General features: G+C 36.2%; 1 protein-coding gene across 2 annotated transcripts; it reads right to left on the bottom strand.

Annotated features, from left to right (window-relative positions):
* Positions 1 to 2,402: 2,402 nt before the first annotated feature.
* LOC130415974 (transmembrane protein 268) lies at positions 2,403 to 12,015 on the bottom strand. Of its 2 annotated transcripts, none has more exons than XM_056742015.1 (10): positions 11,599 to 12,015; positions 11,127 to 11,204; positions 8,179 to 8,314; positions 7,698 to 7,792; positions 7,245 to 7,352; positions 6,875 to 7,033; positions 6,617 to 6,727; positions 5,084 to 5,173; positions 3,878 to 4,069; positions 2,403 to 3,577 (listed from the first exon to the last, which is right to left on the bottom strand). In XM_056742015.1, exons 3-10 carry the CDS (start codon positions 8,300 to 8,302, stop codon positions 3,413 to 3,415), a joined length of 1,044 nt encoding a protein of 347 aa, XP_056597993.1. In that variant the 5' UTR covers positions 8,303 to 8,314; positions 11,127 to 11,204; positions 11,599 to 12,015; the 3' UTR covers positions 2,403 to 3,412. The 2 variants fall into 2 exon arrangements, with proteins under 2 accessions (XP_056597993.1, XP_056597994.1); XM_056742016.1 differs by having other exon boundaries at positions 8,179 to 8,311.
* Positions 12,016 to 15,193: the final 3,178 nt, after the last annotated feature.

Genomic DNA, 15,193 nt, shown 5'->3' with positions numbered 1-15,193 from the left:
GTAGAGTAGAGTAGAGTAGAAAAGAAAAGTATAGAATAGAATAGAGTGTAGAGAGTAGAGTAGAGTAGAGTAGAGTAGAGTAGAGAAGAGTGGAGTGGAGTGGTGTAGAGTAAAGTAGTATAGAGTTGATCAGAGTAGAAAATAATAGAGTAGAGTAAAAAAGAGTAGAGTAGAAAAGTAAACAAAAGAACAGAACAGAACAGAACAGAGCAGAATAGAATATAGTAGAGTGTAGAGTTGAGCAGAGTAGAAAATAATAGAATAGAGTAGAAAAGAAAAGAATAGAGTAGAGTCAAATAGAGTAGATTAGAGTAGAGTAGAAAAGAACACAACAGAATAGAACGGAATAGAAAAGAGTGTAGAGTAGAGTAGAGTAGAGTAGAGTAGAGTAGAGTAGAGTAGAGTAGAGTAGAGTAAAGAAGAGTAGAGTAGAGTAGAAAAGAATTTTGCATTTTGATATTATTTCTGTCACAATAGTATTAGTTTGTAGAATCTCTAAGAATTCCTAAATTATTCTGGATTTCTAAAAAGGATTTTTAAAAAGAGAGGCATACAAATCATCACGTCATGTCACAGTCCTAAAATAATCCCCAATTATCATATTTTTCCTTAAATTAATTTATTACATATTTAGCTTTTTAGATAAAATGTGACCCAAAATTAAACATTGTTCCTAAAATTCGCTCTCTTGGAGAAAAAGACATGGAGTTGAAAGTAGGAAGTGTGCCAGGCTAAGTCGGTTGGATCACAGATGGTCATTTAGCCTCCCAATGAGACCCATCATTTAGGTAATAGCTTAACCGGGCATCACACTGCAGGCCTGCCGCCTCCATCACACGGCTTTGTCTCTTCCGCTCTGACCCTCACTGCTGGGCTCAAAGCGCAAGTCTGTGTCATCCATACTGTGCCGTGTACTCGCCCACCAATCTCCTCCATGGCTCCATCACGTCTGATTAACAACCTCTGTTGCTTAGCTACATGATGTACACATCCCTCACTGCTTAGCTGTTCTGCACTGCCTCGGTTAGCATTACACACCCGGTGTTTGGAACAGCGCTTTAATATTCCAAGCTGCGCAGCCAGTTCAGGCCGGAGTAGATTCAGTGATTCGCCAGTTGATTCATGTTGACACCCTTCCTGTCATTTCCAATATCTGGTGCAGTCATTTTGTGTTCTGCCCTCACCAGACACTTACGTAAGACCGCCGTTTCGCGCTGTATCCTAACTAGGCATGACAAGTAGACGCCACGCCAAAAGCAAAAAAGCAGCGAAATTACAGCCAATAAGAACACATTAGTAAGTGAATCAGGTGTTTGGACCAATGAGTGCACTTTAGCACACAGCCATGGTTAAGCACCAGAACTGGTTTGCAAACTGCAGTTGTGGTTTCATTTTTACTTATATGCATAGAACACAATTTACTGGAGCGATGCAGATATAAAATCAAAGACTTTCAGCTCAAAATCTGAACACAAGTCATCCTAGGAGAAGCATTTTAGAGTCCGTTGGGTCTTGAGAGTATCGAATGCAAAAAAATGGTGCTAGCAAATAAAACACGATCACTGGGTACATTTCATAATGAGTGATTTCCCCTCTCGGTGTGATGCGGAAGACAGAAATAGAAACCAAGCTGCTAATTTCTTGATGCGGTTGCAGCTGGTTAATGGACGTTCACACAGACAGCAGGATGGGACGATACGTTTCGCGATTCACACTAATCAGAGCCGGCCCTCCCTATAAGAAAATGAAGCGTCTGTTAAGGGCCCTATCACCACTAGGGGGCCCCCGAGAGAACACAAAATTCGTGAAATAACTGACTTAAAGTAACATTGCAATATCAAAATAAGTGAGTAGGCCAATGAAATGAAAGGAGGCAGGAGTTACTGGTTACAGAGCCAAGCAGTGACCAATCAAATCAAAGAAGAGGGAGCTGCTGTCGCATCTACAGCTGTTCAGCAAGACTTTTAATGTCTTTTTACCTTTTTGCATTTGGCAGACGCTTTTATCCAAAGCGACTTGAATTGCATGATACTACACATTTGTATATGAGTCTACGACATCCCTGGGATCAAACCCACGACCTTGGCATAGCTGGCGCCATGCTCTAACCACTGAGACACAGGAATGCTTGTACATGACTCACATTTAATATTTGACAGATATTCAGTGTTTAACCATAGAAATGTTGAACCTCCAACAGTGTTCACTGATGCAAACGACAAAATGCTGATTTATATGAACAATATGCAATTTACGTGTTCATAATTATCTGTCAATTCAGCGTTTTCTTTGAGATAAGATAATAATAATTGTGTGCATAATCTAAATTAATTTAATGGTTATCAACTACATAAAATTAATTAAACAAGTTTAAATCATCCTCAAGGGCTCAAGACACTGTGTGGCTTTAAAAGGGTGTTTATAAGTTCAAATACAAATCTTTGCAAATAGTAAAATGCATTGAACAATAAATTTCACAGCCTTTGTATGGTCTTTGCTCAAAATTTAAAGGCACAGTTCACCTAAAATTGGAAGTAATGAAATTATAAAAGGTTTTGATATTCACAATACATTTGTAATGCAAAGTTTATGTGTTTTTCTTTATATCACATTCCTACCTCCCAAACACAGTCACAACTAATAGAATTGGCTGTGTTAGGGTTTAAGTGTGCGTGCTTAGAGCCCCGTAAAGGCTTAGTAAAGACATGACACTAATTGTACATATCTGGGCGATTCTGAAATCGCAAAGACTTCGATTCTGTGTTTTATGCACAGCTCCTGCGTGAAGAAGACTCTTTGATCAGTAGGAAGTACTGCTCATTCTTAAATTACTACGAGCTTGAATCTTTTATAACGTGCTTTGAAAAAGCAACACTCGTCAAACATCATCATTATAAATATACTTTATCATCATGAAAATAACTGAATAGGTTTGAAGAACAGCAATAGAATATGACCACTGGCATTTCCTGAAAGTATGGCCGTTTCTCAAAATGCATTCTTCAGCGGTCTTGTGTCCTCGTGTCCTCGTCTACATCATGAACAACCATCAAAGTCTGCGAAGCATGGAAGTACCCGGATGTGTTATTGATATCAAGGATACATAGAATGCAGCCTTGCGCATGTAAGGAACCTGCTTGAAGTCCCAGAAGTCACTGCGGCATACCCATCCACATTCGTTCTTCCGAGGCTGCCTCGCAAGTCCAGTCTACCTGAGAACACCAGTCCGTTCTATGCTTACTTGAGAAACCGCTTATGTGTGTAAATCGTACTTCTTCTGCGGCCCATATTGGAGTTTCTGCTCAAGAGCACTCTCTGGCTTTCAGATGTGGTGGCATTGAATCGCAATTCATTGTGAAACTGAGCATAAGAATCGCACGATTCATCGCTAATTTTGATTGTCGTCTTCCGTCTACTGCAGGACTTTTAACGCTACATACTCACAAAGACACAGAGAGGAAGTGGAATGATTTTTCCCCGCACCCAAAGGCAGCTGTGAAGATGTAGGGAGCTTGTTTGATACAAGCAGTCGGACATAAAGTGCACTGTAGGACATCAGGAGCTGGTGAGCAATCACCTAAAATACAGTTACATATGTTTAGATTAAACATACTTAATAGTTTTAAGTTATGTGTATTTTTAAAATTTTAAATACTTAATTATGCCTTATTATTATTCTCTCACTAGTGAGTATTCAGTTATATATAATGGAAAATAAAACGCGATAATAAAATAAGGTGTAATATCATATCAAGTTTCCATCAATGGAAGAACAAGGAAGGACTTTAAGATTGAGCAAATTCTGCAAATTATGTAAAATAATTACCTAACATACAGACTGCCAGGACAATGACCTATAATTATTGTTGATTTTTACCTGATGTGAAAGGGTGGTGTCAGGAATCAAACTGATGTTTTTTGTAAGTTTGGAGTCGTCTCTTTGAGTTTTCGATGCGCTTTGTTCGGTTCTGTCCACAAGCAAGGGGCGCTCTTCCTCGGAACCTTCAGGTTCCAGCGTCTTGACTTCGGTCACCAGAACAAGGTGGGACATTCTTTTCTTGAGTCTGTTCTGCAAAGTCAAATGGGAATTTTGTCATGGTGTCATTCTTTGTTTTAAATTTCTTAAAGTAGAAGGAAATTATCACAGAGTAAGATTAAACTACATTTTATTTAGAGAAATACTTCATTGAACGATGAAAATTATTTACTCCATTCCAAACCTGTTTTATAAGTGTTTTTCTGTGTTTCCCCTATGTAATAAAGGTGAATGGGGATTGAGGCTACAAAGCTCAAAAAATTAAAACAAGCATTCAAGACACTTGGCAGAATTTTGTCGATTCGTCAAAAAATGACATTCCTTTTAATTCTATAGATCGGACGCACATACTGGCCTGAAGTTAAGATCGGGTCTGGGTTTGTTTATTGGTCTGGCTAGTGTCTAATTATATAACGATTTATATTTTAATTGATCACTCCATCCAGGGTGTATCCTGCCTTGATGCCCGATGACTCCTGAGATAGGCACAGGCTCCCCGTGACCCGAGGTAGTTCGGATAAGCGGTAGAAAATGGAATGGAATGGAATTTTAATTGATTGATATTTATATTTCTTAGTATAATAATTGTATTAAACAAACAAATTGGTGAATTTTGTTCATACAGTCATTTGTGGAAATAAACAATTTATTGCATGGGTTGTGAAACTTTATCACATTCGAGTTTAACCAGGAAACGGCAACCCCAAATAATACTGGCTAGACATACTTTGAACTTGCTAGCTAATGTCATTTACTTATTATTTATTTAGCTTGTTTTCAGAAATAATCTACAGGGAGTCTTTTTCTTGCGAATGTGTACCGGAGGTTACGTTGAGGCAACAAAAGCTGTAGCGTTTGTTTATTTTGTTACTTTAAAACCGTCTATACTGTATATTATACAATGTCATTTCATTATATGGTGTAGTACTGTACCACTGTATAGAGTACAAAGCATTTATCCGTATTGATTGTTTTCAAACACCAGCTAGCTCCTAGAACCAGAATACATCAACATTAGAATAAATGAAAGAACGAAGTTAAGCAAACCTGTTCTTGATCCCTGGCAAAACTCATCTCCTCCAGAGCTTCAGTCAGACATCTCAGACATGGGGACAGGTCCCAGTATACACAGAAGAGCTGGAGAAAAACACATCAAGAACTTGAAGTAAATGAGTATGAGGAAGAGACAGCTTTAAAATGGGTTCCACTGCTCTGAACATTATCAGATAAGCTCCAAATGAGGATGTGAAACACAGCTGTTTCGTTATCTGATTGCAGAGCATATCTGACGCTCTCTTTACTTGTTCTATCAGTCGTCATGCAAGCATATACCTACCAGTCACATATTTTCGGCCAATTCTCCTGAATCCTGTATTCTTTTACACCCAAAATTTATCCAGGGAGGGTGGGTTTCAAGTTTTAGGATTGAGCTGCCTTCTTCAGGGATATTTTTTCTAATGAAACTGAGTGAACTGATGTAATATACATTTAAATGAAAAGTACACCCCAAAATAAAAGTTCTGTTATCATTTACCCTTCCTCAAGTTGTTCCAAACCTGATAAACACAGAATGATATTTGGAACCAAACATTTCTTGGCCACCAAAACGTCAATGGTATATATACATACATATTGAGGAGTTTGGGTCCAAAATAAGATAAAAAAATCAGCTTTTTATTTCGTTATCATGTTTCTATTGTGTTAGTTAGGTGTATTTTTTGTTATTATGGTTTTAAATCAAAACAAACCAACTGTAGTTTGATATTAATTTGGAATGCAGAATAACAAACATAAAATAGAGTTATCTCATTATGGAACCAAACTATTCTTATATATATATATATATATATATATATAAATATATACACCGTTTTTTATACTTTGGTGGTCAATGGTGGCCAAGAACTGTTTGGATATAACCATTCTTCCAAAAATCTTTCTCTGTGTTCTTCAGCACAAAGACATTTGTAACAACTCGAAGGTGATTAAATGAAATCCGAATTTTTATTTTTGGCTGAACTGTTCTTTTAACTTAAGAACTGAAAGAAAAAAAACATCTATTGAAACTACTGTATTTTGTGTGTGAAAATGTAATCCAAGATTTTCTCAGAAGCTGTTACCTTTCGTACTACGAATTCTCTTTCTGTGAATAATCACCAAATTTTTTAATCATCAGTCAAACCTGTTTGACTTTCTTCTTCAGAACACAAAATAAAATATTTTGAAGTTTGTTGGTAACCAAACAACATTGGCTGCCATTGACTTCCTTTGGATGGACACAAAACCACTGAGACATTTCTCAAAATATCTTGTGTTACACTATCTTTTGTGTTTCACGGAAAAAAGCGTGATATACAGGTTTTGAATGACATGAGGATGAAAAAATGAGTTTTATTTTTTGGGTGAACTATCCCTTTAAGGATGCAGCCTTGTAAACTATAATGGACATAATGGCAAAACCTCAACTCTTGAGTAAACCTTTTCCTCAACTAATGCATATAACCCTGACTTACATTACAGATAAAACTCACAGAAAAAAAATAAGGGTTAGTATAATATAGAAGAAAAAGAAGAAGTTACTTTCAGTTTTCCTCTGCATCTCTGCATCCAGTCAGCCACTCCCAACAGAATCCTGTGTTGAACCAATCGCTCATTTACTGCCACCAACCGCACATCTGTGTTCATGTTTATCTAAAACACAAACACCCATGAGCCTTGGGCTTTAAGGTACCCTGGAATAGCAGGATACTTTAAATAAAGGGGAATACATGAAATGAATGTTTGAATGAATGATCTGTGAATGACATCATCAGACGATGATGTCATGTGACAGCCCACCTCTTTGTTGTTGTAGTGGAAGATGAGGATAATGGTGCTGGTGAGGATTACAGAGACCACACTGACAGACAGACAGAGCACTAAGAGGTCTGTCGTTTCTTCTCTGAGGTACATGTGAATGGTTGAGAACAGCGCGCACCACACCACCAGATACAAAAGCTGCGGTTGGCACAAAACAAGCAGAACCTGATTTCTGAAAAATCTTTCCACACAGTTTAATGCTGACCGAACTTGTTATAATACAATGAAATCTCAGGTGATTCTGTCATGCTGGTAATGCACGTAAATCCAAGTTTCAAGACAGTACCGTTTAATAAAGAAAATAAAACATTTTGGAATTGGTCAGTATTGTAGAATGTGATTGTCTTACCGCCGCCATGATACAATTAAAACAGGATGAGTTGAAAAGCAGATATCTTCTGACGGACGGGTGGTCCAGAGCTGAATGAAGTGGACCCTCAAAATTCTCTAATGGGATCTGTAACAGTACAACAATCAATGTTAAATTGCACAAATGGAAATTTGCTTATTGTTCACTCACATTAATGTCCATAATGCCATTCAAAATTTGTTGTGAACATTCTGCCTGAAACGTATTTTGTGTTTCTTGGAAGACATTAAGTTATTCGTGTTTGACATAACATCCATTATGATAACTGTCATTTGAAGCTGAACTACTCCTTTAACTTTGTTAGGAAGTAAATACAGTGTATCTTCATGAAGAAATGTGTAAAAAATAATGTTTACATAAACCATGTTTGTTGTTTATATTGTGATAATGTGCAAAGTGAGAGATGTTTATTAAGTTAAATATGTTGCTAGCCTGGAAGCCCTTTGTCTCCAACTGAGTCCTGCAGTCTGCCAGGTCAAATGTTGGCACGAACACAGAGGATGTGGACACAAAAGCCACACATTGACCTGGAGGTGAAAGATCAGATCCTTTTTATAGTTTCATTGAATGCACACCCCTGCTTTTGATGTAACAATTTATTTAAGGTTCAATTTGCATTGATATTAATTAATATGAATATTTTACTGTATAACATTTCCCAAAATATCTTCTTTTGTGTTTTACATTAAAGAGAGTCATATACAGGTTTTGAACTTTAAGACGAAATTATACATTTTATTCTTGGGTAAATGATCACTTTATTAACCCAGCGTGACTCACACAATCTTTTTAAGTATATTAATATCATGTCATGCCTAAACCCTCAAACCAGTTAAAATCACAGTGCGCTTTAATAACAGTTACATTGTGTGTGTTTGATTTCTGTGGATTTGAAGTTGGTTTAAAGATGTACCGTTCGTCCATGTGGGTGCTATGCTTATTTCATCTGCTGTGGCTGAATGTCCTGAAGGGGATTCGATATCACCTCTTTCCTCTCCATTACACTGCCCCTCCCTCCCATCCATGGAGACAGACATTGTCTGAACCTGCTAGAAAACATGCACACACACACACACAAACACAAAATATCATGAAACCCTAAGAGAATAGGATGCATATGAAAAACACAAAATGCCTTTGATCAAATAGTTAAAATGTGGGTTGCTATGTTGTTGCTAAAATGCAATAATTGTGTTTGTTGCTCTGCAGTTGCTAGAATGCCCTCATCAGGTCCTCCTTTAATGACATCTACATTACATTTTGATTTAATCAATTAGCAGATGCTTTATCCAAGGGGACTTGCTATGTATCACTAAGCATTACTCAATTGTTATAATATTGATCTAGGTTCGTATTTATCTGTTTAACATTAGTAAGTAAATAGTTATCATGTATATCCAGTGCACAATCTCGGTGATTTTATGTTATGTTTTATTATGTTTGTGTGGCCGGCAGTCGACCCTGAGGGAGCTGTTGGCATTTTACTTTCGTTTGGTTGTTTGTTAAATGTTCTCCGGTTCCGCCTCCTTCTTCCCATTCCTTGGAATCTCGTTACAAATACATTATTTACAAACTAGTTATTCAGAGGTTTTCAGTGGTTCATAAGATCATTTAGAAAGTGTTAGTAAATTATGATTATTTTACCTATGTCAATGTACATTTATGCATTTCATTACGTAGAGATATAATAGTTACTCTGTGTGTTAATTAATGCTTTATTAACACATTCCTAATGTAAATTATGAATAAATAGTTTAGCCAAAATTAGACTTTCATTTTTAAAACCTTGATATAATATTAAAGGGATACTCCACCCGAAAATGATTCTGTCATGAACTACTCATCCGATAGTTGTTCCAAACCTGTAGGTCTATGCACAAGTTTCCCGAGGGCGCTACTGTAAAAATGAACGTGGGCACATCTTCCACTGAGAGCGCCGGAGGTTGACATTTTCCATTTTTATGCATTTGGCAGACGCTTTTATCCAAAGCAACTTACATTGGATTAACCTATACATTTATACTTAGGTATCTGCAATCCCCTGGGATCGAACCCACAACCTTGCGTTGTTAACCACTGTGCTACAGAAAAGTAGCGCAATATGTGGTTGACGTCACGCAATATGAACTCCGCCATTTTGGCAGGCATTCAGGACAGTGCTAGAGCGGCTGTAGCATCGGTGTTGACCCTGGTCACACAAAAATTAAAAACCAGACTGTATAGAGTTTACAAATTGTAAAAAAAATTACATGTTGGAGAGGTGCTGTGCTCCAGGATGCTGGAACAGGCGGGGGAAAGCAAAGGGCAAATCATTTTCCAAGACGTTTAAATGGTTGTGAAAAGGTGCTAACCTACACATGTCATCGCTATCTCTTCCTCTCTGTCGTAATGCTGCCAAATCCCAGACAAGACATCGCCTAGGCCAGATGTGCATTCGCAGTAGGCTCCTAACACAACGCCATCGTGTCTGATCACCACCCATGGCTTCAATGAAGGGTCTTTTTTGGGAGGGGAATGTTTAACCTGCAAGATCAGTGATAAAGCTATGCTGGCTACCTACAAACAAGGACAGCTAGTGGCGATGACGTAAGCTAACAACACAGTTGACATACCCCTCCAATGATGACAAAGCATGTTAAAGCCAACAGAATAAAGACAAACTTAAAGACGTGTTCCGCTTATATCACGCAAATAGATAAAACATTAAACATCAGAGTTCAAATAGATTCATGTAATCATCAATACACTGTGTGGTCTTCGATAAAAACATGAGACAGTAGACTGGATTTACAAGGATTCTTTACTGTATTATACTGACATGTTGTCAAAAATCTGTTGTCTTTCTACATTTCTCATCTGATATTCTCATCTGATATGACTTATCGTTTTATAAACAAAACGTACAGAGAATGTTTAAAGGACAGCTTTTGCACATGATCTTTAGTATAATAATCATCAGATGAATGTCCAGCAGACGATACAGCAACTTTATGATATGTCCACGCAACCCGTGTAATGCTTGCAGTTCGCTTTAAATAGCACAAAACCGACATCATGAAAAAAAAAATAGTTTTCAAATTGCTCATTGGTTTACTGTCACAACAACTGAATCAATAAAGTTGCTAAATATCCTAAATATAAGTATTAAAATCATCATCCCATTCCTCTATAAAGTAACTTTAGTGGAAAGAATGCTGATGTAGTTAATAAGTGCGTCATGGGGCGTTGGAAACTAGTGGATACATGTCTTTGTTCTGATGAACACACACAAAAGAAGATATTTGGAAGAATGTTAGCAACTGACATTTCTGAGGCACCATTGACTACCATAGTAGGAAAAAAAATTGTCGTTTTTTGTTATGTTCAACACAAAAGAAAATATTTTGAGGAGATCAGGAAAGCAGACAGTTTGTGGGCACCTTTGCCAGCCATTTTAATTATTCCCTTGTCAATGATGCCTAAGAACTGCTTACATTCTTCCAAATATCTTCCTTTGTGTTCAACCGAACTATGAAATGGATGCAGGGTTGGAACAACTCGAGGTTAATTAATTCATGACAGAATTAAAAATTTTGGGTGAACTGTCCCTTTAAGGTTGGTACAAATCCCCTAATTCTAAGTGAGAACATGATTGTCACTGCATAATAGAATAATTTTACTAAAAGCTGCCAGATGCTTATATTCTTTAACTATTATGGACATACTACCCTGTGCATGAGCAATAATGATGCTTTAAGCCAGAATGACTTGCCAAATTCATTGTGTTTTGTAAAAAATATTCAGTAATTTCATAAATACAAATGAGAGGTTCATTCAAAAGAGGTCTTGTGATCAGAAAAGAGACTAAATATAACAACTCACATGAAGGGTTCAAATGGAGACAGGAGGTTTGGTTGAGGCCCCGATTCTGGTGAATCAATACTCGCAGCAATGTATAATCTGCATGAGAACAGGAAACAGCAAGGTTTCAGACGACTTCTCGTTTTAGAGTTTCATGTACAAGACGTTGGAAGACGTTAGTTTCTCAACAGTTACTGCAAGTATTTCTTAAGCAGTTTCCCCATGCTCTGTGTAAAGCCTCTCTGGTCATGTTGATATCAAAGTGATATTTCTGTAAGTACATACAATATACATCAACATCAGTCAACATTTGTTATATTGTCCTACTGCTTCAGAGAACTGTTCATATGTTACCCTTGTGTCCCAGAGATCAAGCTATTTTACAACAATTTCAACAAACCTGCACAGTGGATTCCATTTCAATCTGTCAGCAATGGCAAAATAAACACAGAGTTTTAGAGTCCCAATCCCTCCCAAATCTATTCACACTTACCCGTGTTTGTTTGCTAACACATGATACTGAACTGAAGTGCCTTGGCAGAATCTTTATGTGGCGCGTCGATATCTTCATTTCTTCAACAGAGTCACCCTGGCTGTTGCAACAACCTTCGATCTTCTTTCTATAAAGCCCCTCCCACTGTTTTAATATTCATCTGTTCTTTATTTCACAGCTATTTGTTCAAACATTCTTCTTATTTCTCTACCCCTTTTCTGGCAAACTCCTCTCTGTCTGTTTCATTCTCTTTACAGTGTGCTTCTTCCTATTTTTGTGCATGTAAAACTGTGATGACACATTTAGCCCCGCCCCCTTGTTGCCCTTCCACTGTGTTTTGTGCTTTCTTTTTCTCTTTCAGCGTGTGACTCGGCTCAGTCAGAACACATGACTAAGGGAATGTACCCAGAATTTCACAGCCCCATGAAGAAAAATCCTTGTGTTTGTGTGTAAGCACAAGGGGAAGATGAGGTCATAATGGGTCAAAACACATTTTGTTGTCCATGTGCTAATCATTGAGTTGTCCACAAACTGCCAAACAAACGAGAAATGCTGTTTATGAATCCTTTTGAAAGCTGAAGCTAAGGTCTTTCTCCATTTTTGGTGGCAAGTGGTGTCCTGCTACTTTACATCAGTTAAAATAAATGACCAAATGTTAGCATGTTTGTATTCTGTAGGATCAACACATTTTGTGCACTATTCATTTCAAATGAAATGTATTTATAAAGCACGATTAAACACAAGTACCGTTGACCAATGTGCTGTACAAAATAAAACCCTTAACAAAATAAAACAACAACAAAGTCACAGATAATTAATGGTTACATTTTTGTTTTAAAATATATATTTAATTGAGTTTGAGAGATTGCATATGTAACAAAATATGCATGTTTCCGTCATACCTCAGAGAGGCATCATGGAATGTAATTGTAAAAATATTACATTTTTAACACAAATAAAGTGGTTATTTTGTGAATGTAGATTTTATTTAACATGTAGAATTTTATGATATTGTTTTTAAAAATACATATTTTGTAATATCTAAGAGTTCCTGTGTGTAAAGGTCATTGCAGGTGCTGGTTGATTAATTACATGTATCACACTTATAAGTATCTGTGGTGTTGTGTTGATAACTTGTAGATTTTACATATTTTATTAAAAAATTTGATCAATACACAGTTATTAATATATCTAAAATGTCCCCTGATCTTGAAATCATCATGATGGCAGCCTCCATTTTAGAAAAGTCTGGATTTTGGCTAATTTGCATGTGGTGTTTCTTTCCTGGTTCAATTTAAAAGGAAATAGTATATTAAACTAATGCAATAAATGCATAGCAATACATTTTATTAAAAGAAAATAAGAAAGCATTTTTACAATGTTTGCCTCTTATTTGCCACCCCAATTGAAAAATGATCCATTACATGTTTCACAGTTAACTGAAAATATTTTAAGTTTTTGACTGAAAGGCCAATTACTTTTTTGTTCTCTACCAATGGTTTGGTATATTGTTTTAAAACCATCTTAAAAAAATAAGTTAAAATTTCAATATGGTAATATTTCTGTTATTTCCCTGGTATAAACAAGGAGCCACCATTTCTTTTTTTTGGCCTAGTTGTGCAAGAAGTGTCGAGCTTGTAGATATGTTGCAGTTTTTGCAGAAGGGAACTGGTTGGGGCTGGGTTCTCCTTAGGTTTGTTTTCTCAATTTGAGTTTTGGCTTCCTCGCCACAATTTGCATACTGTTTTGCACTGTTTGCCTCAATGGGGGCTGCTGATATCAGCTTTAGAATTTAAAGATTTCATATTTATTAATATATCTTTAAAATTAAACATTCTGCTTAATTTATTTATTGTTACAGAATTTAGAATTTAGAATCTGTATACTATTTGACCTGTGTTTGACATTTATCTTAAATGTGTGCTTCTCTGAGATAACCATGCTGTGTGTCTGCGTGCCTGTGTGTGTGTTAGTGAGAGCATGTATGTGTGCGTGCTTGTGTGTGTCACTGTGTGTATACTGTGCTCTGTGTGTGAGGTGTTGTGTTTTTTGCATGCGGGTGTGTACCTGTTTGTATGTCTGTATTCTGTGTGTGTTCACTTTTTTTTAGTTTAATGTTTGGCTTAAAGTCAATATGTTTCATATGCAGCTGCTTTGCAATAATGAAAACTTGACTTGAAAATGAAAAAACCCTGGGATATATTTAGGAAAGGGTCAGCTATAATAAAGGTGGATTTCACCAAAAGATTATAATGTGTTTTATTTGTGTTTGTATAATGTGTTTTTTATAAATGGCAGGTTGTGGCAGTAAAAATAATTTTTTAATAAAGCAAATTTAAGTTTATGTTTGCTAAAACGCTCAAATTTTCAATTTACGTTTTAAAATGACATGATAAGAAATCATTTTATATTTAGTTTGTTTATGTAGACTGACCAAAATAATGAACGCAAGACTTCTGTTTTTGTCCCCATTTTTCATGAGTTGAACTCAAAGATCTAAGAAATTCACCTTTGAAGTTGTTAATCTGAGGTCAGTGTAGCAGGCCATCCACATCACTTTTGTGACCAACCTAAAGCACACCTGTGTCCTTTTGTGTACATAGGAAAAGTCTTAGAACATAGAGTTCAGCTCATGAAAAATGGGGGCAAAAACAAATGTGTTGCGTTTATAATTTTGATAAGTGTAGTTTTAAATGTGTTTGTCAAGTGTGTTAACAAAATGTTTATATGTTCTCCTACTTGTAAGTCGCTTTGGATAAAAGCGTCTGCCAAATGAATATTTAAGTGTAAAATACATTAAAAAGGTAAGTACATAATCTAAACGCATACACTACAGTATGTAGGAAGTTCATTGGTAATAAAGTGACTCGTTCACAGGCGCACTGACGCCACCAGCAGGACTGCCTGAAAACTGCCTTTCTGGAACTAAATAAAGAGTTTATTTGCAAAAACAGATATTTAACATTATTTATATAACAGTTATATTATTGAGTTATTATTACTTTATCAAAACGACATGACTGCAGTTGATACTTGGAATGCACAATAAAAAAGCATGTTTATTATTTTAAAAGGGAGTTATCTGCCATTAGAAATGAACTCTCATACTCAGCCAGAACCTTATTTGTTTTTGTGTACAAATAAATATGTCTATATCCTATCCTACTATTATTTGTTCTGTACAAAGAAATCTTTTTAAATGTGAGCTACTAATACTTCCTTCTGACAAGATTGTCTCTACACCCAAACTTTAACTGTAATGTAAACTGTAATAACTGTAAACTGTTATTAACATAAAACTACTTATTACTATTAATTACTCACACCGGAACACAAACAAAACTTCTGTCGCATATTTACAACACTTTGTTTACACAACTTTTTCAAGAGTGAGAACATTCCAAATGAAAAAACAATTAATCTAATCTGTAATATTCAGACTAAAGAATGAGTCTGAACTGTATTTTGGTCAGTCAGAAATTGAAATGAGTTTAATCATGTTCAGTGAACGCAGTGTTTAACTATGGTAACGACCAAAACATAACAGGAATTATACCCATGGAAAAAAGTAAGAGACCATTTCCAAATAATTTAA

This window comes from Triplophysa dalaica, chromosome 25 (assembly GCF_015846415.1).
Source record: "Triplophysa dalaica isolate WHDGS20190420 chromosome 25, ASM1584641v1, whole genome shotgun sequence".
Classification (NCBI taxonomy): domain Eukaryota; kingdom Metazoa; phylum Chordata; class Actinopteri; order Cypriniformes; family Nemacheilidae; genus Triplophysa; species Triplophysa dalaica.
Note: the sequence above shows the minus strand (reverse complement) of the source record. Positions and strands in the feature narration are given on the sequence as shown.

What these genes read in the sequence shown, in the direction of transcription:
- LOC130415974 (XM_056742015.1), bottom strand. Translation starts at nt 8,302, where the DNA reads ATGTCTGTCTCCATGGATGGGAGGGAGGGGCAGTGTAATGGAGAGGAA. An exon ending in TCCACTACAACAACAAAGAG is followed by an intron (nt 6,728 to 6,874) that starts GTGGGCTGTCAC and finishes TTTGTGTTTTAG; the next exon opens with ATAAACATGAACACAGATGT. An exon ending in GATGCAGAGGAAAACTGAAA is followed by an intron (nt 5,174 to 6,616) that starts GTAACTTCTTCT and finishes GTTTTTCTCCAG; the next exon opens with CTCTTCTGTGTATACTGGGA.